General features: G+C 36.6%; 1 protein-coding gene and 1 pseudogene across 1 annotated transcript; one reads left to right on the forward strand and one right to left on the reverse strand.

The window, feature by feature from the left end:
• The first annotated feature begins 4,243 nt into the window (after positions 1-4,243).
• On the forward strand, positions 4,244-8,863 carry LOC127756797 (WAT1-related protein At5g64700-like). Its single transcript, XM_052282173.1, has 7 exons — positions 4,244-4,505; positions 6,838-6,903; positions 7,034-7,150; positions 7,403-7,646; positions 7,783-7,941; positions 8,064-8,215; positions 8,344-8,863. The coding sequence occupies exons 1-7, from the start codon at positions 4,330-4,332 to the stop codon at positions 8,549-8,551; spliced, it is 1,122 nt and encodes a 373-aa protein (XP_052138133.1). The 5' UTR covers positions 4,244-4,329; the 3' UTR covers positions 8,552-8,863.
• A 1,377-nt stretch (positions 8,864-10,240) lies between these two features.
• Positions 10,241-25,592, reverse strand: LOC127757337 (protein ZINC INDUCED FACILITATOR-LIKE 1-like; annotated as a pseudogene).
• Positions 25,593-25,848: the final 256 nt, after the last annotated feature.

Consider the following 25,848-nt stretch of genomic DNA (forward strand, 5'->3'; position numbering starts at 1 on the left):
GATTCGTTAGGATCGGACGATGTCGTCGTTCTGTCGGCGTATCCTTCTTGAAGGATTTATTTTAGGAGTTTTATCCCTTGTCGGACTGCTGTTCTTAGTTTTTAGGTTCAGTATATCAATGCCGGGGTTTTCGCCAGTTTTTCATAAATTAACCGTGCTGTTGTAAAATTTTTGGGTTCGGTTTTCCTTATAAACTGGATTGAATTGCAGGAACTCCCTGCCTGTCCCCTCGAAAAATAAGTCAGAGTACATGACAGTAATAACAATTATTTAGTTGAAGTTTTTTTTTTAAAAGGTAGTTGAAGTTTATTAATCCATCGTACATCCCACCGATAGATTACGTGGAAATTAAAAAAATTAATGGTAACACCATTGCTGCTGCAACCGTAAGATAACTAATTAATCGGCCAGGACCAACAGTTCATTAAATTTTAGGTTAGTTGTGTGCTGGTAACCAAAGTCAACCAGCTGCTGCTTGAATCCAGCAGTTCCTTAATTTCAGTATTACTATACATTTTAGCCCAGTACGGCTAGAAATAAGTTATCATCAAACAGTAAAACACTACTAATAGCTTATTATTAATGAGGATATCTAATCTAATTGAGCATCAGTAGCACCAACAATGTGCAATGGCATCGTCAGCTCCTACGTCAGTCAGTCAGGCTGGCCGGCCGCTAGGCCCGACAGGTTGTTGCTACTTCAATCAACTCACTCTCACATTGCCAATCAATTCACTATATATCACATTGCCTGAACCACGCGCACATGCTGACATGCATGCCAAACAAAAGATTACTGGAGTACAAAATGGCGCATGCATGCATGCATACAGGATTTTATTTATCAGTCTACATCGTCAGCTTGTCCGTACGAATTCAATAATTGCATATTGATTTTGTGTGGCAAATATGATTAACACCCGGCTTCTCCATCACTCATGATTAACTACTTAACAAATAGGTACACGTAGAGTGCAACCCTCGATCTTTGTGTAAACGAAACCAGTACTATACTCATTATTTTACCTTGGTCAAAAGTAATAATGTTTAATTAGTGGCTTAATTAGATGTTGTCTCGTTTTCGTCAGTTAGCAGTAGATCACTTTGTATGCTGATCAATTGAAGAATGTTCTCATGTATACTAACATTTCTTTAGCCATCTTTAGCAATCATGGTTTAGTGTAACATATAGAAATTTCAGCTACAATTAATCAATAGCCACCACTACTTAAAAAAGGATTTTTAGTGAAATTGGCCTTTTATTTTCCAAAGCGGGTATGACCCTCGGAGCCAAATATGATCTGCCTACAAAAATATAAAACGGGGTGGATTTTCGTCATCCGCCTGCGAAAATCCTCCAGGCGGAGGTCTGCCTGCGAAAAATAACTTTATTTTCGCAGGCGGACCTCTTAAGTGGTTCGCTTGGAAAAATTGATTTTCACAGGTGGAACCTTATATGGTCCGCCTACAAAAATCATACCTACACCAAAAAAATATCTTTAAGTCTTCCTTATCTTCTCCTCCACCCCTCCCCACCGGCTACCACTCATTTCCCTCTCAACTCTCTCTCTCTCACCGGCCCGTCACTCTCCTCCCCTCCCCTCCCTCCCTCCCTCCCTCCCAATCCAACCGGATGAGGGGAGCGACGGCTGCGGCGCGGGCGCGGTGGCGGCGACAGCGGCGGCTCCCCCTCTCTCCTTCCCCACTCCTAGATCTGGCCAGAGGAGGGGGTGCGACGGCGGCCGCATGGACGGGGCGACGACGGCAGCTCCCCTTCTCTCCCTCCTCTCCTAGATCTGGCCAGAGATTAAATTTGAAGAGTCTTTTTAGAATATAAAAAGTTAGATTTTCTAGCTTCTGACTTCTATTTTATTGCCTAAGATTATACAACTACAATTTATTAGAATATCAATGAAAAACTAAATTGTTTGGAGAGCTTCTGATTATGAGAGAAGCTATAGTTATTCAGAATCTCTCCAAAAAAGCCCTTAGTGTCATGCCCAAATTCAATAGTTGGTTGAGGTGCACGAATCTCAAAGCAATTCATAAAATTAGTAGTAATTGTTAATTTAAAGATTTTGATTAATTGAAGGGGCTGCATCAGTATGTATATACTTCTATATAGCACTCCAAGGTGGCATGATCAATGGAGAACATATATAGGAGAAATTAAACACAAACTCATGATATAACTCGATAAAAATGTGGACATCAATTAAGAGGAGGGGGAAGCGAATCAGGTGCAGATGCGCGCGATTGATGATGCATGTGGGTGAGTGGAAGAGAGAAGAATGAAGTGGTGGTTACCTGTGCAGAGCGTGATGATCCAGACAAAGAGGAAGCTCCTGTAGGGGATGCCGGAGCTCGCGGCCTTACGCCGGTCGACGCCGCACCCGGGCACCTCTCAGTGCAGTACCCATCGCCGACGCCGGTGCTGCCCTTCTTCTCCAGCAGCGGCGCCTCTACCTGCCGCCGACGTCCATGATCAGCTTCCTCCCCACTTTTCAATTCACCAATCTCGCTCGCTGAGATGTCGATCCCTCAGGCTGGCATTGTTGTAAATTTGATCATAATTCGGTATATTTTAATCTAAAATAACATGATAATAAACATAACATTCACAATAGTAATAATCTAGTGGTGTGACTAAATAGAAATATGGGCATGCTTTTCATAACATAAGCATAAGCATCATCAACATTCACCTAGGATTGCAATCCTAAGGATAGCATGATTAATATATAAGTAACATGAAGAACATCAATTAGAGATAGAACCATATACTCAGAAAACAGTGCAAGGAGGTTGAGGCATTTGTATTGCCTCCGTTAGTGTTGTCTCCTGGAGCATCGCCGTTCCCTCCAGCTCCTGGTGCGCCATTTCCAGTGGAAGCCATCGCGATGCAGAGGAAGAAGTCGAAGCAGAACAGGAGCAGTTGCACCGAGACGCTCCCCAAAAACTTGATTGCCTGCCTACCCGTGCAAGTACGCAAGCAGACGGAGTTCCAAAACAGGAGAATATCCGGAAAGAAAGTGCGAGAGAGGAAAAACATAAGTGCGAGCGTTGTGTCTGTTCATCCCGTTAGCAGAGGATTTGTAGCGCATGCGAGAGTTAAATTCGGAGAATTCAATCCGCATGATTAACCCGAGTTAATGCGATTAATCGTGGAGGATTTGTAGCGCATGCGAGAGTTACGTTTGGAGAATTCAATCCGCGCGATTAACCCCGTTAGCGGAGGATTTGTAGCGCATGCGAGAGTTACTTTCGGAGAATTCAATCCGCACAATTAACCCGAGTTAATGCGATTAATCGCGGAGGATTTGTAGCGCATGCGAGAGTTACATTCGGAGAATTCAATCCGCGTGATTAACCCGAGTTAATACACCAGAATTAATCATCTTCCGATACAGAACAAGAGAGAGAGCATCCACGCGATTAACCCGAGTTAACGCGATTAATCGCAAAGGATTTGTAGCGCATGCGAGAGTTACGTTCGGAGAATTCAATCCGTGCGATTAACCCGAGTTAATACACAGCTCTGTGCACGAGTGTGGCTATCCGTCCACCATCTCAACCGGTGAACAGAGATTCTCCACTAGCTCCATATTTAAATTGAGATCTCTTCACTTAAATTTTCAATATGGTATTATTACCCATAGCACTAAATTTCCAATATGGTATTATTGGGATTTAATTTGGCCTAGCCCATTAATCTAATAGACATCTAGCAAATCCCTTAATTTTTCGATAGAAAGTTTTAAATTTTACTTGAAAGTTTATTCCACATATAGATTTCTTTTCAATCTGTTAGTAAGCAAAATCTAAAAAAGAATATTTTCTTAATTATCGTTATTATTTTAAACTAACTTGGTTAGTTATGGGAGAAGAAAAAAAATGCATGCCACCACTCTGTTAGTTACGGGAGAGGAGAAAACGCAGGCCACCACTCGGTTAGTTACGAACAGGCATCTGCATGGCACGGTCAGCCACGGAGCGTCGATCCTCTCGAGCTGGCCGCCGCCGAATCCGCCAATGTACACTCGAAGTGGGTCTCCTATCTGTGGAGACTAAAAATAGCAGATTGTGTGGATCTGGCGTGTTGATCAGTTACCCAAAATCAAAGCTACAGTACCTACCGTGCTCTTGCGTTTACACTTGGCATACTGACTGCTTCTTCTTTTTTATATAAATATATAGAAATAGTGCCAGGTTGATGGAGAGAAACTAAACGGGCGCTCTCGTACACTGTAGACAACACACACTCTGCACACTGAAGACAACGCGCTCGCACAAACACCACGCACGCCTGCCATTGCTAGATCGACCGAGATGGCGAAAGCAAGTATGAAGCCTTATTTTGTCGCCATCGTCGTCCAACTGATCTACACTGGCATGTTTGTGATATCCAAGGCTGCTTTCAACCACGGGATGAACATCTACATCTTCGTCTTCTATCGCCAGGCAGTTGGCTCCCTCATCTTGCTCCCTGCAGCTCTTCTACAAAGGTATGTAACAACCCATCTCTCTCTCTTGCTTGATGCATCTGAAATCAAATCAAACAAGGTCGTGAAATTTAAAAAAAAAAAAGAAAACCTAGTATCGGATGGACACCGATGTCGCCGTAAAATCGGCCGGTGCCATTGATCCGTCCGGATCACCGCCGGTAGATCGCGCTCTCACCGAGGACCCGATTTACCAATAGGATGGTTTGAGAGAGAGGTATTTATGCGTCAGGAACGCCCCGGTATGCCGATTAATGTGGGATAGCTATGTCGTACTACGGATTTTTTTTTCTCGAATAGAAATCAAAACGGGTCCACATGTGAATCCAATAGCGCTCTTCATCGGGGCTGCCTTCTATGGACGGTAGTATATAACCATTTTAATTTATAGGATCATTGTTATGTACTCCCGGGAGTACATACTCTCTCCCCTTAGTGGATAACCATTAGCATCTAATTAAACTGGTGGGAAGAGAATGAAAATATTGTTTTTCTCTAATCGCTGCATGGTGCATGCATGCACAGGTACAGACCGCATTTGGTGCACAATTGAACGTAGGGAGTGTGCTGTTAGTTTAAATTTGAATAATGAACGTACCATCCTCTAAACAGATGGATCTTCTACCATTCAAACTGATTAAAAAAAGGGTTATAAATATTTTAGGTATATACCTTTTTTTTAAGTAGTAGCAGCATAAATTGTACTCGTTTTACTTAATTAGAGCAGCATATACTTTTTTCTTAATCAGTTATGCTGATTACTTCTCCGAAAGAGTATGTACTGAATTCTTCTCCTTTGAAGAGTTAGTACAGTATATACCTTTTCTTAAGTTAATAGTAGTATATACTATTTTGTAATGTAGTAGGTATATATATACTATTTTTAACTTAGTAGCAGTATATACTTTTTTTTAAATGTTAGTAGCATGCAGTATATACTGTTTATTTAGTTACTAGCAGTATATACTATTTTATAGAGTAGTAGTGGTACATACTGTTTAATTTTTAACTTAGTAGTAGTAGTAGTATATACTGAATTCTACCAGTAGCATTATATGTCATATTTTTACAATAGTAGTAGTGGTATGTACTGCTTTTAACTTTGTAGCATTATATACTAATTTTTAAGTTAATAGCAGTATATGCTTTTATAAAGTAGCAGTATATACTACACATTTTAGGTTAGTTGCGGTATGTACTTATTTTTATCTATTTTTAGTTAGTATAAATATAGTATATGCTATTTTTAAAGATATTAATTGGTATGGGGTTGCTTAGATATGAATCACAGAACACACTAGATCTCAGAAAAAATCATAATACATTAGGACATGAGTATCACCATGAGAAGTATCTGCCACTGAGATTCACAAACAAAATCACTAGAAAATATATATTTGATGCTGTAGCAGCAAACCAAATTCTGAATGGAGAGTATCAGTACATCTTTTCGCCGATCAAAACATGCAATACATTCAGCAGATAGCAGTGCCCGCCGCTGCCGCCGCTGGATTGAGAGCCACTACTAGAGAAACGATCTTTGATCGGTCCATCAAATTTTATAATAGTCTCGGTTCTCTTATAAATCGGGACTAAAGATTCAAAACTTTTTATCGGATTAAAGTTTATTTTTAGTCTCGATTAAAAAAAATAACAGAACTGCCGCCGGAGTCGACATGAACTGCCGCCGGCCGACAGCCGTCTGCATGCCCAATTATAGGGGGTTATCAGTCAAGTAACTAATTAAAGAATAAATTGAATTACCGTGAAAAAAGATACATCAGAATTCCCAAACCACCAAAATCACTGGACATCTATGCATCCAACATATGTGCTCTTCCCTTATAGATCCAACAGGAAAAAATAAGGATATGCTCGATCGGCAAGAGAAGGCAAAGAAAATAGGATAGAAAAGAAAACAGTGCATGCGAGGTGCAGAACACGCCAAGGTCTGGATGAATGATTTTGCACCGTTGCCGCTGATACTTCACGCTGCTGGCGTCGGCTTGCCGTCGCTCGCGAATGCCGAATTGGTTGGGGACTGGGGAGAGCGATCTGCCGTCTTCTGGGGTTTATTTGGGCCGTTTGCTGATCCGATTAATGAGGGAAAATTATGTATTATTTTTTAAAAAATAAAACACAAAACGGGTATAAAGTGTAGATCCGATAGTAATCTTGATCGGGACCTCTTGCTGATGGACGGTGGATGAAAGCTGGAGTACGTACTCCTGAGAGTATAGAATCATTTTCCTATATTGTTATATTGCTACTTCGCTTAGTTTGCTATATTGTTTGATTAGCTGAGAAATACAGGTCCGTTTGATTATATTTGTAGGAGAAGTGCACGACCTGCCATGACACTTGGGGTGCTCATAAAGCTCTTCTTCTGTGCCTTAATCGGGTATACGCTCATCTTTGCAAACTCTAATTTATTGGTACAAAACAAAACAAAACAAAACAATCGATTGTATACTCATGCCATGTCAAGAGTTTAATTAGTCCCTAGTTTACTTGTGGAAATTGCTTTTCAGGATTACGCTTGGGGTAAATCTGTACCATGTAAGTCTCAAGTTCACCTCTGCAACGGTGGCATCTGCAGTAGACAGCTCCCTCCCAGCCATCACCTTCTTCTTGGCGGTGCTTTTGAGGTTTATCATCATCGATATCACTAAAGCCTAACTTGAGAATGTACCATAAATAGATTCAAGTTAGTTGTGAAAATATTAATTATAAGATGTTTGACTTTTCTGAACACATAAATTTTGATATAGATATTTAGATATATACCATATCAACACACATAATAAAAGTAATGTATCTTGAAAAACCAAACCGCCTTATAATTTGAATGGATGGAGTAGTATATAATACCAAGATTGAAATGTTGCTTGCCAGGACAGGACGGAGTATGTGAAGCTGAGGAGCTCTTCAGGCATAGCCAAGGTCACAAGTGTAGCACTCTGCCTAGCTGGAGTCTTCACGATCGCCTTCTTCACCGGCCCATCCATAAGCCCTATCAACCATCACCGTGCCTTCGCCTCTGACACAAGCTCGAAAACAGTAGTTCCGAGGGGTGTGTGGATCAAATGGACATTCCTTATGGTGGTCGCCAACATGTGCTGGTCTTTGTGGATCATTTTTCAGGTTCGGATGCATGCATATTTAATTATTTACCAAAAAAAATTCTGAGCTGTTCTTGCATGCTTGTCTGCATCGATCCACAGCTGCAATTACTGACACATTAATCGGGGTCTCTACTCCTTGTCTATTGACTGTGTAGGCTACGGTGCAAAAGGAATATCCAGATAAAATGGTTGTGACTGTGACTCAGTGCCTGTTCAGCACGGTGCAGTCGTTTGTCGTCGCGGTGGTCGCAGAGCGCGACTTCTCCAGATGGAAGCTAAGATTCGACATTAGCTTGCTCGCCATCCTATACTCGGTAAGTTGTGCACATAAAATTTTCAATCATCCTCTTCCACTAGTGTATTCACTATTGGCATGGTCTTCGGCACACGCATCTGACTATTATCTGACTATTAGACGACTAGTGGTTTGCTTCAGGGTGTTATGGTGACGGGAGTGTCCTACTACCTGCAAACGTGGTGCCTAGAGATGAGAGGCCCCATGTTCTTCGCCTCCTGGACGCCACTCTGCTTCGTGTTCACAATATTTTGCTCATCCTTCTTTCTTGGAGAGATTGTTCACCTCGGCAGGTAAAATCATATATATATATACACACACACACACACACACACTCACTATCAACTGATCAAAGGTGCAATATTCTAAAAACACGCTGAAATAAACAAACTTTCCTTTTCTTCTCTTCCTTTATTGGCAGCATCTTGGGTGGAATTTTGCTGGTCGCAAGTCTTTACACCATGCTGTGGGGTAAGAGCAAAGAGGGTAATGAGACTGATGATGTCACTGATGACGATATTGAGAAATCTACACATATCTACCCCAGAGAGCAACAACATACTACAACAGATCAGGCCAAAGAATCGATGTTGACAAGCTCGGCAGCTTTGCACGTCCAAGAACTATAATTTTGTTTTTGGCATGGTAGCCCTTTTATTTAGTCACCTTAAATTAGGTGACAGTCAGCCTATTTGAATTTGGCTCATGTGTTACTGTGTTATGAGACCGTGGAATTTTAATTCCACCTTAATTAGTTGTTAAGGGCAGGTTACAGTAATCTATAAGAGTGAGTACAATAGCAGGCTACAAGTCAACTGTAAGCATATGTGGAGGAGAGAAGAGAAGAGAAAGAAGGAAAGCGGGCTACAGATTCGTAGCCAGCTGTAGCACAAACTCCAATACGTTATGTGTGTATGAGAGGTGGGACCATATATTAATGGTTTATGGATAACTATTGTATGAATGAGCTATTAGATTGGCTATAGATGATTTGCATTTAGTAGTTGGCTATGCAATTAAACTTGCTCAAAGGCTCCTATAGTTCACTTTGACTAAATATGGTCGGCAGTCCACTGAGGGGGATAACCACGATGGTAGATTAACTACGTGGAGGGACGTGCATGATCAGAACCAGATGATGAACACGAAGAGCAGGGACATGAAGCTTTAGACAGGTTCGGGCCATCAAGGCGACGTAATACCCTACGTCATGTGTTCTGGTGGATTGTATATTGATACAAGATGAGGTGTAGTTATCGGGTTTTGAGGGGTTAGCATGCCCTCCTTATATAGCCGGGAGATAGGGTTTACAAGTCGGTTAAGATCTAATCTAGTTGGTTTACAATTATAAGCATCAATCAAGGGATCTGATATCTAGCTTATCAGATCAGATCCCTATCTATCTGCTAATTGCCTTATGGTAGACTTGCGGTGCACGCCGAGCGCCTCCGAGCGCTGCCGTGCGCCACAGGTCTTCAGGTACTAGGTCAGGCCATTCCTGGTGGGCCGGCCCATGCGCCTTGTTGTGGGTACCGGGGGTTATACCCTCCACAGCTAGTCCCCAAGCGCCTTGTATCCATTGAGCAACACCGTCTTGAGCATTTCAGAGCAAGCTGACTTGTAGCAGACCAGCCTGACTGGTGATCCGACCAGTTCAACTGGTTATCGAACCAGTTAGCTGGGAATCCAAATAGTTAAACTGCCTGATAGATCTTCAATTGCATAATCAATGGCTTGCCATAAGAATGTAAGGAGCTCCAAGTAATTTTTTTAAATTCTCCATTCTTGGTCAAGTGTGCCCACTTTAGTGCCGAGTTTGACGCTAAATAATCATCAGGCTTGACTTAGTCAGTAATGGGGTTGAACCTTTGCTTGTTGGTATTTTTTAACGCAAACAGAAATAATCTGAAAGCGTAATGGAATTACCATCGTAGCACTTCACCAAGCTGTATTCAGAGTATCGTATTTTCCACAGGGAACGAAGGTATTCTTCTAGCTAATCCATCCAAGGATAACACAAGGGTAGAAAAGGTTAGGGCAAAGATGGATTCCTATGGTTTTAGAGGTCTAAGAACAGATAAACTTTACTTCAGGCACCGGCCAGCACCTAGTCCACTAGGTAGATGTCTGGCTTATAGCTCTACTTCCAACCCGTACGTGGGGGAGTGCTAGGGACGGATAGGGCTGTCACCACATGCCGCCTACCCCTCTACCGTGGGGAAGCGAAGAAAACGAAGGTAACCTCTAGCCTAGACACCATATCTATGCTATCGATTACTATTCCAACGTTGATCGTGGAGTCCGAGAAGATCATAGTCCTATGCTAGAACATCTGTTACAAGAACGAACGATGAACCTGCAAACAAACAAAAACATAGCTTAGCTAATCAAAATACACAATACCATAAGAACCACGAACACTTACTTAACAGGAGAACCCATGGAAGCACAAGTGCTCAGAGGTATAAGTTGTAGGGAGCCGACAGGCCCGGCACTCCTTTTACCCTTTCGTGTACATAGTAGACCGAGTAGAAGACTCATGCAGCTACAGTCGCTCTCTTCTTTGCATCTCACATCTCTCTTCTTCGCTACAGTCGCCCTTTGGAGTGTTGCTCAATATCTAGTAGCTCTTCTTCCTGGATGTTGATGATGATGAGGGATGTTCTACTCTTTTTTTATAGTCCAAATAGGTCGGTATATAGGAGAAATATACATGGAAAACCCATGTATGGAATGCACTGCCACACGAAGGAGGGCTGAGAAGGTAGGGCGCACCAGGGGTGCGGCTGCCCCTCTATGGGCTCCCCCTCACCACCATGTTCACGTGGCGGGCTGTTGCGTCAGCCAGGACCTCTCCTACGTCGGTGGTTGGCCCATGTTCGTAGGATACTTGGGCCTTCATCTTGTTCCTTTGCACGGATTCTACATTTATGCTTTTCAGAATGTGCCTTTCTTTATAATTCCACCATATTTATGTATAAGTCTTGCAAAGAATGGTGAATCACCAAAACTCGTGGAATTCGTTAGTTATTTATGTGTAAGTCTTGCAAAGTTTGGTGTTTGTTTATGCAGATTTTATGTGAGAGTTGGCAGTTGGAAATATGAGTTAAGGACCGCCAACAAGCTCCCCCACACTTTAGTCTTTTACTCATCCTCGAGAAAAGCTTTAAAGACCAAGATGGGTCATCTCCTTGATATGAAACATGCATACAAGTTATTCCAGGCTTCACATGAACCTGTGAACATTATCTTGGGTGATTGAATAATGGAAAAGCATGGATTCAAATTCCCTTTTGCATCAATCAGTTCAGAAACTTGGGTTTTTCCATTTGATTTTGAAAATGTAAACATAGCTTAGCTCCTCGAATGATTCTCTTTGATCACTCAAAGTTATGCCTAGTTCCTTACCAAGGCATATCATAGTGTTGCCTTCCTTCTTAGAGATTAAGGGGATTCTAACTCTAACCCTAAACCCTATATATATATCGGTGCTATGTTTCTTTACTTGTACATGTCGGTGTATGTCATCTTAAAATATCATTAATAAATTTAATAAAAATATAATAAGATTTATTAAATATGTGATATGTCACTCAACAAATATGTAAATTCAATTCGATATATATAGTTAAAAAATAAATTTCACTATGAATGACACGTTTTATTCGGAATCAATTTATTATTTCTATTTCTAGTTAAATTTGAGCTTGTATTTTATTTATTAATATATTGTATATTGATCTACATCTTGTTATTTTTTTTATGATTTGTAAACGATATATAAAAATAAAGGGTGTTCCCTCGAGACGAATAGACTTTTCCACCTTTTTTTTAGATAATGGAATATAATCCCGGCCTTTGCTCAAAGAGCTACAACCAATTATTACACCAATTCAACAAAAACTCACACTAGAATAAACAAAAGCATACACGAACTAATAAGAACTCACAGCATAAAAGATCACAAAAATTATTGAATTCTATTTGTGAATCTCCATCCAAAGTTAGCGAACAGCTGCATAACTATTGACTCAAGATTATGACATGCAGGTTTCACTGACTTGATTTCTTCATCATGTACTCATGTATATATCTGCACCATTCCAAGTCGGAATTGTCACCTGCCATTGTTGCCAATCTTCTTCAACGGTACTCTATGTACTACTCCAAACCGGAGAGTGTATATATATATATATATATATATATATATATATATATATATATATATATATATATATATATATATATATATATATATATATATATATATATATATATATATATATATATATATATATATATATATATAATAATATTTAAAAATATTTAGTTGAAGTTTATTTTTTAAAAAAGTAGAAGTAGTTGAAGATTATTCATCTATCGTACATCCCATTGACAGATTACGTACATACAAATTAAAAAAAAACTTAATGGAGGCACCATTGCTGCTGCAAGTGTAAGAGAGCTAATTAATCTGTCAGAACCCAGTAATTCCTTAAATTTTAGGCAAATTGTGTGCTGTTAACTAAAGTCAACCAGCTGCAGCCTAAACCCAGCAGTTCCATAAATTTCAACCGAAACTGTGTGTGTGTTTAGAGTACGTCTCAGCTAGGGATGAAAACGATCGGAAACGATCGAAAAACAGCCTCAACCATTTCCATAATCATATTTTTCTCAGAAACGAAATCAAAAATAGTAAAGTCGGAAACGAAAATGATATCGGAAATATTGGAAAGCCAGAAACAAAATAATACGGACGAAAACATGTCAGTACATATTGGAAACTGATAACAAATACGGAAACATTAAACTATAGAATACATATATTTAACTTTACATAAGTATATTGAGGTTAGGAATTTGATTGAAGAGTCAATCAATCTCTAAACTGTGGGTCAAGTACAGACATACCCTATAAATATCGATATATTTAGAAATACGGTAATTACCATATTATAGGAAATGGTAATTGCCACAAGAATATGGTAAATACGGAAACAATCGGTATAACAGCAAAACCATTTCCATTTCCATATTTTTTTACCATTTTCATATTTTTTTGGTTGATTACCATTTCCATATGGCTCGGCCACTAGAAAGTCGGAAACGAATGTCGGTCGGCCAGGAATTACCGTTACCGTTTTCACCCCTAGTCTCAGCCCACTACTGCTAGAAATAAGTGATCATCAAACAGTAAAACACTATATAGTACTATACTAGTAGCTTACTATTATTAATGAGGAAATCTAATCTAACTAAGGCTGTATTTAGATCCAGGGGTGAAAATTTTTGCCGTGTCACATCGGATATACGGATACACATTTGAAGTATTAAACATAGTCTAATAACAAAACAAATTATAGATTCCGCTTGTAAACTGCGAGACAAATTTATTAAGCTTAATTAATCCATTATTAGCAAATGTTTACTGTAGCACCACATTGTCAAATCATGGAGCAATTAGACTTAAAAGATTCGTCTCGCAATTTACACGCATTTGTATAATTAGTTTTTTTTGTCTATATTTAATACTTCATGTATATGTCCAAACATTCGATGTGGCAGGGTGAAAAGTTTTTGCATAGGAACTAAACAGGGCCTAACTAACAAACAGGTGCGTGCAGAGTGCAACCCTCGATCTTTGTGTAAGCGAAACCAGTACTATACTCATTATTTTACCTTGGTCAACAGTAATGATGTTTAATTAGTGGCTTAGATGTTGCCTCGTTTTCGTCAGTTAGCAATAGATCACTTTGTATACTGATCAATTTAAGAATGTTCTCATGTATACTAACATTTCTTTAGCCATCTTTAGCAATCATGGTTTAATGTAACATATACAAATTTCACATATTCGATTAAGCTACAATTAATCAAATGCCACTGCGATAAACAACAAGCATACATTATATACAGATACAAAGCATAATAAGGTCATAGCTTTATGATTTTATCTGGTAATATCGTTTAAAATGTGTCATGCCTATATTACTACCTAGAAATTAACATGGAAAAATATAAATCTATATAATATTATATGGTACCTTGCCATTTGTTTTTATCCACACTTGCAATTTACGTGATATTATGCTTCATCTTCGTGAAAAATCGAGTATTTAAATTTTACAAACCAAAGGAGAAAGGTCATTTAAATACATCTCACATGTAGTTGGATAAGTATTAGTATGTTATCTACAATTACATGATAGGATACATAAGTATTGCTCCTCAAATATGCATAAATCTTCATTAGCTACCATCCAAATACCCAAACAAGCACATGTGCAGTATAAACATGACATGCCACCCAACTTATCGATGATCTGAAAGCTTGATTACTTGGGGTTGAAGAGAATTGCTATGGCATGGTCAGAAATGGTTTGAAGGTCCAAATGAGTTCCAAAAATTCAATAATAATCAAAATGAAGAACACCATTTGGTCACCTGCGTACAAAAATGTAACAATGAGAACACATCGAAAAGATGGCAGACAACAATGATGCAAACAATAGAAAGATAAGAGTTATGGTTCCTTCACAATTAATCGTGTATTGGTATAAGCTATGAAGGAGCATCCAACACCCACTAATCACTACTTTTGATAAATCACTAACATTAAGGGATAGAAATAAATATCCAGATAAAATCAAAATACGAGGTAACTATCACAAAGCTCAAGACTTGGTGCATTTAACCAGCCACGTGGTCTATTAAAGCAATGATGATTTTTTGTTACTTATTCATAATAGTGATGTCGTAAATTTACCTAGAAAGAAAAACGCATGTTGGCGTTTTTGTGCCCATGAAAACCTACATTAACCAATCATAATTAATATGCCAACAAGACCCATGATACATATCAAGTCAACCATTGCATTTTTTATAAGCAGTAATCAGCTTAGTTACTAACCACTCAAGTCAAATATTTATTCATTTTAATTAAGTAATCCCTCTGTTTCAAATTACTTCTTATTCTAGGTTTGTTTTAATTTAAACATTTGTATATTTTGCCATCAACTTCTAGACATTCATGTAGTTTAATATCATAAGATTTATGTTTGTAGATTCGCCTTGATATATACTTTCATAATATATAATTCACATGGTGTTAACCTATACGATTTTCTAGAAATTAATTGTCAAGAATAGATACGTTTGTCTTAGGACAATACTAAAATGATAACTAATTTGAAATGAATGGAACAATAAAATTTATTATTATATTATAAACAAGCTAATTAAGTGTATTTTTTGGACCACTAAAATTCCACTCGTAAATTGATCTCAAGCAAAACCTGATTGGCTCACTTGGTCGTAACATGTTGATAGCCCTAATCCTAAAATAAATTGCTTAGATGTGTGGATGGTTTTGTTTTCTTTTAGCTTGATAACTATAGACTAATTCTAGATTTTTACCACAGAAATACTAGCAAATAATTTTTTTTACTTACAGAATGCCTGCTCGTGCTGGAGCAAATGCCTTGAAGAAGGACATTAAAGTGGTGCTAAGCCATTTGCCGTTGCTCTTTGATGCTGGGGCTATTTTCAATAGAGAAATAAGAATTAAAACAATAATTGTATGTAGAAAAGGTTAATAAAATTTAATTAGATAACAGGATACATACCACAGAGTTGTTTTGAAGAATGAAAGAGCATGTATTGATAGTAACCTAATAAATATGTAGGAGCAAATGACAAAGCATTAGTGGCTAAGACTTGTATGATATATGTTGTTGGTGCATATATTTGTTTTGCTTATAAGATATAAAAGCAATTAGTTACACTAATATTATGAGCTCAGTGGCGAAGCCAAAATTACACTTATATTTTGCAATTCTACATTTCACGCTTATAGTTTCCTATGTGTGATTGCTAGTGTAGCAACATTTTAGAAAAGACAAATTACCTAGTAACAGAATTCCTAATATTTCAGGAGCAAGAAATTTACTTGCGCAAAAAAAAATTCTTCAAATCTTCTAAATATTCAACTTGTTTGTTGAACCTAGAAAATTGGTTAGATGAAATTAATCTTGCTCAACCAAAAAGCAATCAAACAAATTAAAGTGTACCTTACCAAAGTTTAGTATGTTGCTTTTATGCAAGAGTAATTGTACAATGCATGAGGAAATAATGAGAGGTACCACCCTTTTATTATTGATTTGTGGCAACTTATTGTACTTTAGCATTAATGATGTATTCTAGTACTTACCTGTACTACCATGTACACCGGTAGTTTGCACTAAAAAGTGTGGTATATGCAAATAGAGAAAAGAAAATGGAAGTACAAAAACATCCATCAGTGTGGTTTGTTATGAGCATGGATGAATAAAACTTCAGGTTTTATGTTTACTCACCACAAAGTTATTTTTAAGCATCGATGCAATATTTACTACTATGGACAACCAAGGTCTTGAGAGATATGTCATAGGAGGATAACTACAAAGAAGTGCCATAGAAAGAATCTGCAACAAATAAGAGACAAACATTACTAAAATAAAATTAAAGATAAAACTTTCATTGAATAATCAAGGGAACTTGTACTTACTACTGCAACACGAGAAGTGTTGATTATTCCTAGAACTTTCACAATATGTGGGTAGATAAATGTCTGGTATATAAGTATGCTAGCACCTATGATATAAAAGAAGATATGAGAATATACCATTAAATATGGTTTCTACAACTTAAACAAAATAGGAAAAGTTGATATTGTATAAACAATTTGGCAAAATTTGCTATAAGGCACTCAAAATTTATAGTCTTTGTTGTAGGATACTCAAAGAAAATGTATTTCTTACAGCACATCGTGAAAACACAGTAATTAGCCGTTATACATACATTGAACACATTGTTTTTTTGTTATATTAGTCCAAATGGAGATAACTTTTTTAGAAAAGACAAGTTTGTCCATAGGGCATGCTTCTTTTTAACCCCATCAGGTCAATTTCGAACCAAACCTAGACTAGGGAGTGAGAATGAACTGCATCGAGGGAGTGAGAATGGATTGGATCTAGTTCTAACCAGTCTTACAAGCCGATCGATACAAGGGCAAATCTGTATTTTCCGTGTTGCTTCTCTCTCCATTTGCACCAAATATAATAAAATTGTGCATTAAGTGTCCAACAGCTAATTACCAAGTTTTTGCGATGTTATGTAGCCAATATTTATTTTTGGCCATGTTATACTAAGTTATCATTTATGCATTGTCACGCATCAGTAGAAAAACATCTTGCTCTTCATTTAAATATAAATACATATCAGTAAAGCTTTGTATAGTGTATTTAGCTACCCTGAATAGAATGCAAGAATATTGACCAATTTGATAACTTGACATGTACCTGTAATTGCAAGAACTTGACCAACATCCTCAGACGAGAAATTTAGTCCGCCAAATTGTTTGTCACTTTCAGACCATAGAGAAAATATCTAAAATTTGATTTCAATTATCATCAAAGGTTGAAAAAACAACTTTACTGAAAAAAAATTCAAAATAACGTGTGCACCATATTTTTCTATAGAAAGGATGCTATGAAATTAATCATCGTAAGAAGAGAACTCCCAAGACAAAGGAGAAAAAAATGCAAATAAAAAATATTCTATACAGTTATAATAAAACATATAGTAGTAGAGATATATTAACATATCTATGCTATCCTAATCTAATCATTCAATTTATATGTAATTTCCCTATGATTTCATTGGTGGAGAGGAACAAAATTGAAATCGAGTAATTCATTTGTCTATGTTCGTATTAATGACAAGATGTGGTGAAATTGTGACCATTGGTAATTTCTTAAATGGTTCATTATAAAAAAAACAAATATGGTATGTGTAGAGTTGCCTTTAAAAGCACTTCCAAAGTATTATAAACTTAATAGTTTTTATAAACTTGCTATAAAATAAAATCAATGCTGTAGTTTTAAAAGTTTGACTGAATGTTAAGCACCAATATAAATAGAAAATATTTAATGTTACTAAATAGTTCTTTGGGGGCACTCCCCTAGGACGAGAATGTTCAAGGGCCTCAAGGCGTATTGGTAGAACATATGTAGGTTCACAACTTGCAAGTAAAAGAAAGAAATTATAGCAATTATGCATGTAGGTTACCTCTGTTGATTAAATTTATATGTTATAATAAAACTTGTATGTGCTTCACTGTTTTCCATGAACTAATAAGTGTGTGTCCTTCAACTAAATGTTATTATCTCGTTATACACATGGCTGGGGATGAAGATGGGATGTGTCTCATCAACAATTTTTTTTACAATATCTACAAAATTAAATTATTACTTGTTCAACATATAATTCTATATAACACAAAAATGATTGTATAAATAATAAAAATGTTTTAGGATCTAGTTAATGCATGGTGAGAAATAGATATTTCAATTAAATATTTATGATATTTCAAACATTGTTTTATAATGATTAAATAATCATGTGGCCCTTTTGAAGTAAATTAAATCTCTCTTACATAAACATAGAAGCATTATTTATAGTGATAACACTATACCCTAGTTTTGTAATTGGGTGAAGTGTTTAATCGATATTTCCCAAAACAGGGCAACTTTTCCTCAATTATTCGCAAAATTTGTGTGGCATGGTTCAAATTGTCCCATTATTGGGTTCAAACATCTGTGGACTCATTTAGCTAGGAAATACTACACCATTAGTTTAGACATACTTGGTACATACCTCTGTGTAAGCCATGTCATCGAAGGAGACAATGCAGAAGAGAACAATAGATGACATTAATGGCCAATTCTTAAATAAGCTCTTATCTTTAGCTGGACCAGTGTGTTGCTTGACAAACTCTTCAGAGTCAACCAAATGTGTACTCAAAGATCCAATTTACAATCTCAGTTCTTTCTATTGAATGTTTATGTAGTGTTTCCTGAAATTTTATGAAACACATTATTTTGAAATGAAAACACATTATTTTCCTGAAAGTATTAGCAAAATATTAATTAACTTTTGTATTTTAGTAGGTAAGATAAATTTTAGCTAAGGGAAGCATAAAAACAAGAATTATGTGTGCCCAAATTAATATCAGTAAGAATAAAATTGGCTAGTTGTGCACATACCGGGAGCCAAATGCAACTTATGAGAATAACGAAGCAGAAGATCGATATACATAAACAAGGTAGAAAATATGGGAACCTGGAAAGATTTTCAAGAATCAGTCATTTAAGGAGTTATACCATCTAGAACAATTATATTTCCTATAACAAGGATACCTTCCAAATAATGAGTTTGCTAAAAATAGAATTGGATATTTTTCTGATGGCTATCAAATGAAACAAAAGCATCATAATAGCGTCAATGCATTGTTTAAGCATGCACCCAACTCATATGGTATTAAAATTTAGTAGGATACCTGTGCAAGATATCCACTGATAGCTGGCCCAACAACGAGACCTATTGCCCATGATGTGCTAACCTAATCATATAAAAAGAGTGTCATAATCCAAAGTGCAATATAACTATAGTAAAAAATATTATAGAACTTTGTAGTATACCAATGACAATCCAATGGATTGATGCTCTGGTCGACAAACTTCAACGGCATAAGCCTGTAAAGCCCGGTTGCAGTATGCTAGCTAGTTATAGTATTTCAATAGTGAATAGAAAATATCAATTTAGATAATTTAATCACCGTACTCTTATTGGTCCAAGTAAGCCATTCAATGAACCTAAAAGAAATCGTGTAGTTATCGCCATCCAAAAGTGTGTACTTAGTCCAAAGAGAGTATTGAATACAAATCTGATTTCACAACACAAGGTAAAGTAATCATAGGTGGATATAAAGAAGGTAATACAAGTCATTACTTACTTGGTTCAATCGGAACTGAACTAAAAAGTACTTAGGCTGAAAAAGTTCCAAAAATGATAACAGGCTTCCTCCCAATACGATCTGCTACCATCCCCCAAGCAGTGGAAGTTAAAGCTCTACCAAACATATATGACGCACCTAATAGGTTGAGAATTATAATATGCCATGTTTGCGATAGATAAATAGGTGTAAAAAAACATTTGTCACTACTAAGTAAAAGCATGACCTTTGGTATTACAGACATTATAATTGCTTACCTACAAAACCTGCATAGAATCCAATGTCCTCTACTCTTTTTGCAACATGCAAGTCTCTTATCTGTAGTGGACAAGAGAAATATACAATAAAAATAAATGTTATAATCTCTTACCTATTGTGAAGAAGAGAATTAAACTATGAGCTTACCTTTTATTCAAACAATGATTAGCCAAAACATATGAGTATGAGTATACATAGCAACATATATATGACTATACATAGCTTGAAGAATTAGGAATTAGGTGGTAACTTTACTGTTATTTCCGTTTCCAAGACTAAAAAACTAGTTAATATAAATGGAAACTAGAGAAATTTGAATTGCTACATGAATGATGAACAACATTTCACGGAACCAAATGATAAAATTATGCAAGGTACAAATTCCGCTAATGAGAAATAGAAACAGCTAATTTACACTGAAACTTATACAATGTAGAGTATACTTTTGGTGCTATTGTAAATTTTACAATCATAAATACATACCATGAAGTATAAGAAGGGAAATAACGATGATATTGGCAAACCTGAAATTCAATTATAAGGATGGAATTCAGTAAAAAAAAATATTGTAAGGATGAAAGGTTAAAAATCTACCATGAAAAGCTCACAGGCGCGCATCAATGGAACAAGCTAAGCCAATGACAAGATAAATAAAGATGCAAAAGAGATGCAAGAAACAACAATTTAGAATTTTGCTTCAATAGTTCGACCAACGATTACAAGCTTGAACTTTCCTTTTAGCCCCTTAATTTTAGACACTAATACTCTCTTTATTTTTTTAACTTTTAACGTGACATTTGACCATTTCTCTTATTAATAAAATTTATATGACTCATATTTTTTTCATATTTATACTAAATTCTTGAATAAGACGAATGATTAAACATTATGCCAAAAGTCAAATGAGTCATCTATATAAAAAGAAAAAATGGAGGTAGTACAAAATAATCCTCTATAAGATAAATTCAGGTGAACTAGAAATGACTGATAAAGCATTCACATCTTGCAATGCTGGTGGAAATGGAAAAAAAATAGATATGCAAACATAATAGGGTCCGTCTAATACTTAGCAACCATGGGTCCACGGTGTGCACGATTACGTTTACACACCTAAGATGGAATTGCTAAGGCGCGAGCGCGACGACTCAGATTTCTCGGTCATGTTTCCACGCTCGTAGGCTTCCACGTGCATCTTTTTCTCTCTTTTCTAGAATTCAGCCCAACAAAAGCAACATGGCCCGGTAAAGAAAATATATTTATATATAGACTTTACATATCTAAAATATATATACATATATAGAAAGAGAAATTTTTTATATAGAAATTTGTGCATGTAAATTTTTATAAACATAAATTTCAAATGAATTCAACGACATGTTAATCTGTCCCACAAAATAATATGCAATAAATTTTATACATAGAAACTTTATGTATAGAAACTTCATACGTATAAAGTTTGTATCATATATACAAATTAAAATGAATTCATAGAATAAAAAAAGAAAAATCATGCATGTGGGTTGTGAGGCCTAACTGGTTGGTCTCACCTAAAATTCAACTTGGTCAAATAAAATTAAATGGGAAAGAGTAAAGCCGAAAAGAAAAAGGACTAGCCAAAAATGGAAGAAGTGGCTATATTCATATTAGAGCCAAAGAGAATATGACGCTTCATCTTATAGATGGCCATATGGCCCGGGGCCCCAACGACCCGGCCGAAGACACGACCATTTGGCCGGGCCTAAGCACGGCATGGCCCCTAAGCACGGCATGGCCCGACAGTTGGGCTGTGCTTAGGCCAATGCCTTGGCACGGTGGGCCAGCCCGGCACGGCACGATCGAAGAAATATTATAGGGATCCAAAATAGACTTAATCAACCATATAAGGCAATGCCAAAAGAGAGGAGGAATACAAAATAGACTTATTTCTAGTCATATAAGACAGCCCAAAGAGTTGAGGGATGAAAAATAGACTTATTCTATGAAGAAGCACGATGGGTTATCGTGCCTTCCAGCCGGAACGGCATGACCCGAGTCTTATAGGGCCGTGCCTGGAATGTGTGTGCAGCCCGTGAGCTGGCACGACACAACCTGACATGTAGGTTGGGCCGTGCTTGCCTGACTGACCTCAGCCCAGGCACAGCCGTGCTTGGGCCATGCGGAGCCGGGCAATCCATTGGCCATCTATACTTCGTGTGGCATGGGATTGGTCAGAGTAAACTGATCGCGTGGGGGCGGGTGAACGCGAGCGCTCGTCCATTAGCTTTTTTGAACATAACATGAACTAGCATGGTGGCCCGCGTAAATTGCGCGGCTAGCATTCTTATATTTTCTCTCATATAATAGCATATTTCATATTTTATTATCAAATATATTAAAATGACAACATAATTTTAAATTTTGTACTAACTTGATCAAACTAACCAATGTGTAATATTCGTAATGTATTGTATATAAATGACAGTTATTAATTATTTTTAATAGCGAATTTTAGTTATTTCTAAATTGTATTTCTATATGGACTCTAGAATCCTCTTCCAACATTCTTTATTTTTTTAATCATGAATTTCTATTATTTATAATTTTATTCCTATATTTCTTATTCAAAATTCAAAATTTTAGTTATTTCTAAATTATATTCCTATACTCATCTTCCAATATTTCTTATTTTTAATTCCGAATTTCTTTTCTTTATAAATTGTATTTTTATATGGACTCTAGACTCTTTTTCTACTATTGCTTATTATTTTAATTCTAAATTTTTATTATTTCTAATTTTATTTCTTTATGGACTCATGTTTCAATATTATTTCTTTATGGACTATTGTTCCAATATTCTTTTTTTCATTATAATTTATTTATTTATTTGTAAAATGTGTTTCTACATGTGCTCTCTACTTTTAGTTTTATTATTTTTATTTCAAATTTTAGTTAATTATAAATTCCTATATGACTCTATACTCTTCTTCCAATATTCCTAATTTTAATTCCTAGTTTCCATTATGTCTAAATTGTATTTGGACTCTAAACTTATCTTTTAGTATTTATTTTTTCTAATTGCGAATTTAATTATTTTTAAATTGTATTTTTATATGGACTCTATATACTTCATTCCATATTCCTTATTTTTTAAAATTTTGAATTTTCGTTATTTCTAAATTGTATTTCTATATGGACTCTAACCTCTACTTTTAATTTTCTTATTTTTCTAATCCCAAATTTCCATTAGTTATATTGTATACCGGTATGGACTATAGTCTTATCTTCCTATATTCCTTATCTTTAATTTCGAATTTCAGCTAAATTGTATTTCTATATGGACTCTAACCTCTACTTTCAGTTTTGTTATTTTTCTAATTCCAAATTCCAGCTAAATTGTATTTCTATATGGACTCTAACCTCTACTTTTAGTTTTCTTATTTTTCTAGTTCCGGATTTCCATTAGTTCTATGGTATGCCAGTATGGACTCTAGTCTTTTCTTCCTGTATTCCTTATTTTTAATTCCGAATTTCAGCTATATTCTATAATTATGTCAATGATGATAGGGTAAATTGGAACCATGCCATTATAATTTTGCAAAGTTTGAGATATGCCATCGGTATCTCAATGACATGTAGGACCCACATGAGTCAATGACATGTGGGTCAGGATGACATATCTCAAATTTTGCAAAATTATAATGGCATGGTTCCAATTTTCCCATGATAATAATCGTATCGATCGTTGTTGCTAAGACATATTATAAGGAAAATTGAAACATCTGTAATATAATGACCCAATCTTGACTATGACAACCTTAACAATGCATGTTTTACCCAAACAAATTAGATTATTTATGTGGTCGTACACATATAATCTAAAATAATCTTTCAATCTCATTCTTGCAATAATAATAGGATCAATCAAATCCTGCATTGTCTTTGTATTGTCAAGTCTAAACAAATAGAGCCTCAGTGCACTCTTCTCTTAATAAAAATTAAAAATATGTTTATTTATTATTGTTATGTTTATATGATAAGCTATCAAGAATATTAGCTATACTTACCAGTAGTATGATAATTGCATACAGAGACATGTAGAGTCTCCAATAGAGGAGAATATAATCGTGGAACACAAACCAAGTTTGTAGATGATGGAAAAATCGAGAATCCTATCCGACCCAAAGCCTCGATCAATTTGATCTTGTTCCGAGAAAACCAAGCCTAAGCAAGACTTGTTTTAGATCCGCACGTCTGAACATTCGACGACGCTATGGAAAAACCAAAAGGACATGGTAGACGATGGACAATACAAACAATACGGATCTTATTTCATGAAATCAGATTTTTTTTATGAAATTAGACAGTTTTTTTTTCGCATTGCACAGTACTGAATCGGAATTATTTTATAAACGCGGGATATTTCTCGCGTTGGGTCAGACAGTTTTTTCGGGGTAGTATTTTTTTATATATGGCGGTTTTTTCTTGTGTAAATTCGGATGGTTTTTTTGATCTTTTTTAGCAATGTTTTTTCTGATGGTTTATTTCGGATCGGTTTTTTATCTAGTCGGGTGGTTTTTTCGAATCGGTTTCTTTTATAAACAGGATTTTTTATAATCTGTGTTTTTTCGGTTTTTTATCTAGTCGGGTGGTTTTTTCGAATCGATTTCTTTTATAAAGGGGATTTTTATAATATGTGTTTTTTCTCGATTTTGAGTAGGACATGTTTTTTTCCTTTATTTACGGGAGTAGGATGTCAGAAGTTATTTTTTCCTTTCTACGGGAGTCGGACTTTTTTTTTTCGTTTTCTTTACTGGCGATATTTTTTTCTTTTTTTTAAGGAATCGGATGTATTTTATGGGGGAGATTCTTTTTTTCTGTTATAATGAGTCGGACGTTGTTTTTACTACGAAATATTTTTTTTCCTATTTTTACTGACGAGAGAATCTTTTTTCTCGCATGTTGAGTCCGACTTTTTTTTTCTTTTTTATGATGATGGAAATATTTTGAACTTTTAAGTAGTAATATAGGTAGATTCCTATATAGACTCCGTTTTTTTTTCTCCAATTAATATGAGAATTTTTAGGCCATGAGAGCGAATATGGAGGTTTCTTTTTCTATTTCTTTAATAAGTTAATAGATAATAAGGAGACTGGAGAGGCAGTCAAGCAGAGCAGGAAGCGAAGCATGCATGAACACGTATAAATGAAGCAGTGATCGATATATAGGAGGCGCGTACGTACATGAGACGAGGATGATGATCCAGATGTGGAAGAAGCGCATGTAGGGGATGCCGGGGTTGAGCGCCTTGCTGCGCTCCACGGCGCAGGCGGGGCAGCCCTCATGGTATTGGTACGCCATCTCCAGCAATGGCGTCGCAGCGTCGCCTGCAGCCATCTCCGCTTCTTCCTCCTCTTGCTTTGCTGTTCCTGAGCTCCTGACTCCAGGGTGAGATGATGAGATGTCTCGGTTCACAACCAACCTGATTTATTATGTCGGTCGATAGCGAACTGACGTTGGCTCGATTCGCCATTAATTACTATTGCGATCTTTAGCCTGCGTGGCATTGCTGTTAATCTCACACTCGAGCTCAATTAATCTCCATCCCCACCGAGTCCGACGAAAAATCAATGTAGTGCACAACACTGAGCGTATCAATGGCGACTGTTTTTGAATGTGAGAGATTGACAGATGGTGATGGCTATGGTTATGTCTCTGTTGTTGTTTAATTTGCTGATGTCACTGCCATCGCACTACGGCAAAGATGCACAAATGCAATTTGGGCCTAGTTTAGCTTCAAAAGTTTACAGGCCTCGTGAGAAAGGCCCATCCTAACCTCCCCTCTCTGTTGTCGTCGTC

Source organism: Oryza glaberrima, chromosome 12 (assembly GCF_000147395.1).
Source record: "Oryza glaberrima chromosome 12, OglaRS2, whole genome shotgun sequence".
In the NCBI taxonomy this organism is placed as follows: Eukaryota; Viridiplantae; Streptophyta; class Magnoliopsida; order Poales; family Poaceae; genus Oryza; species Oryza glaberrima.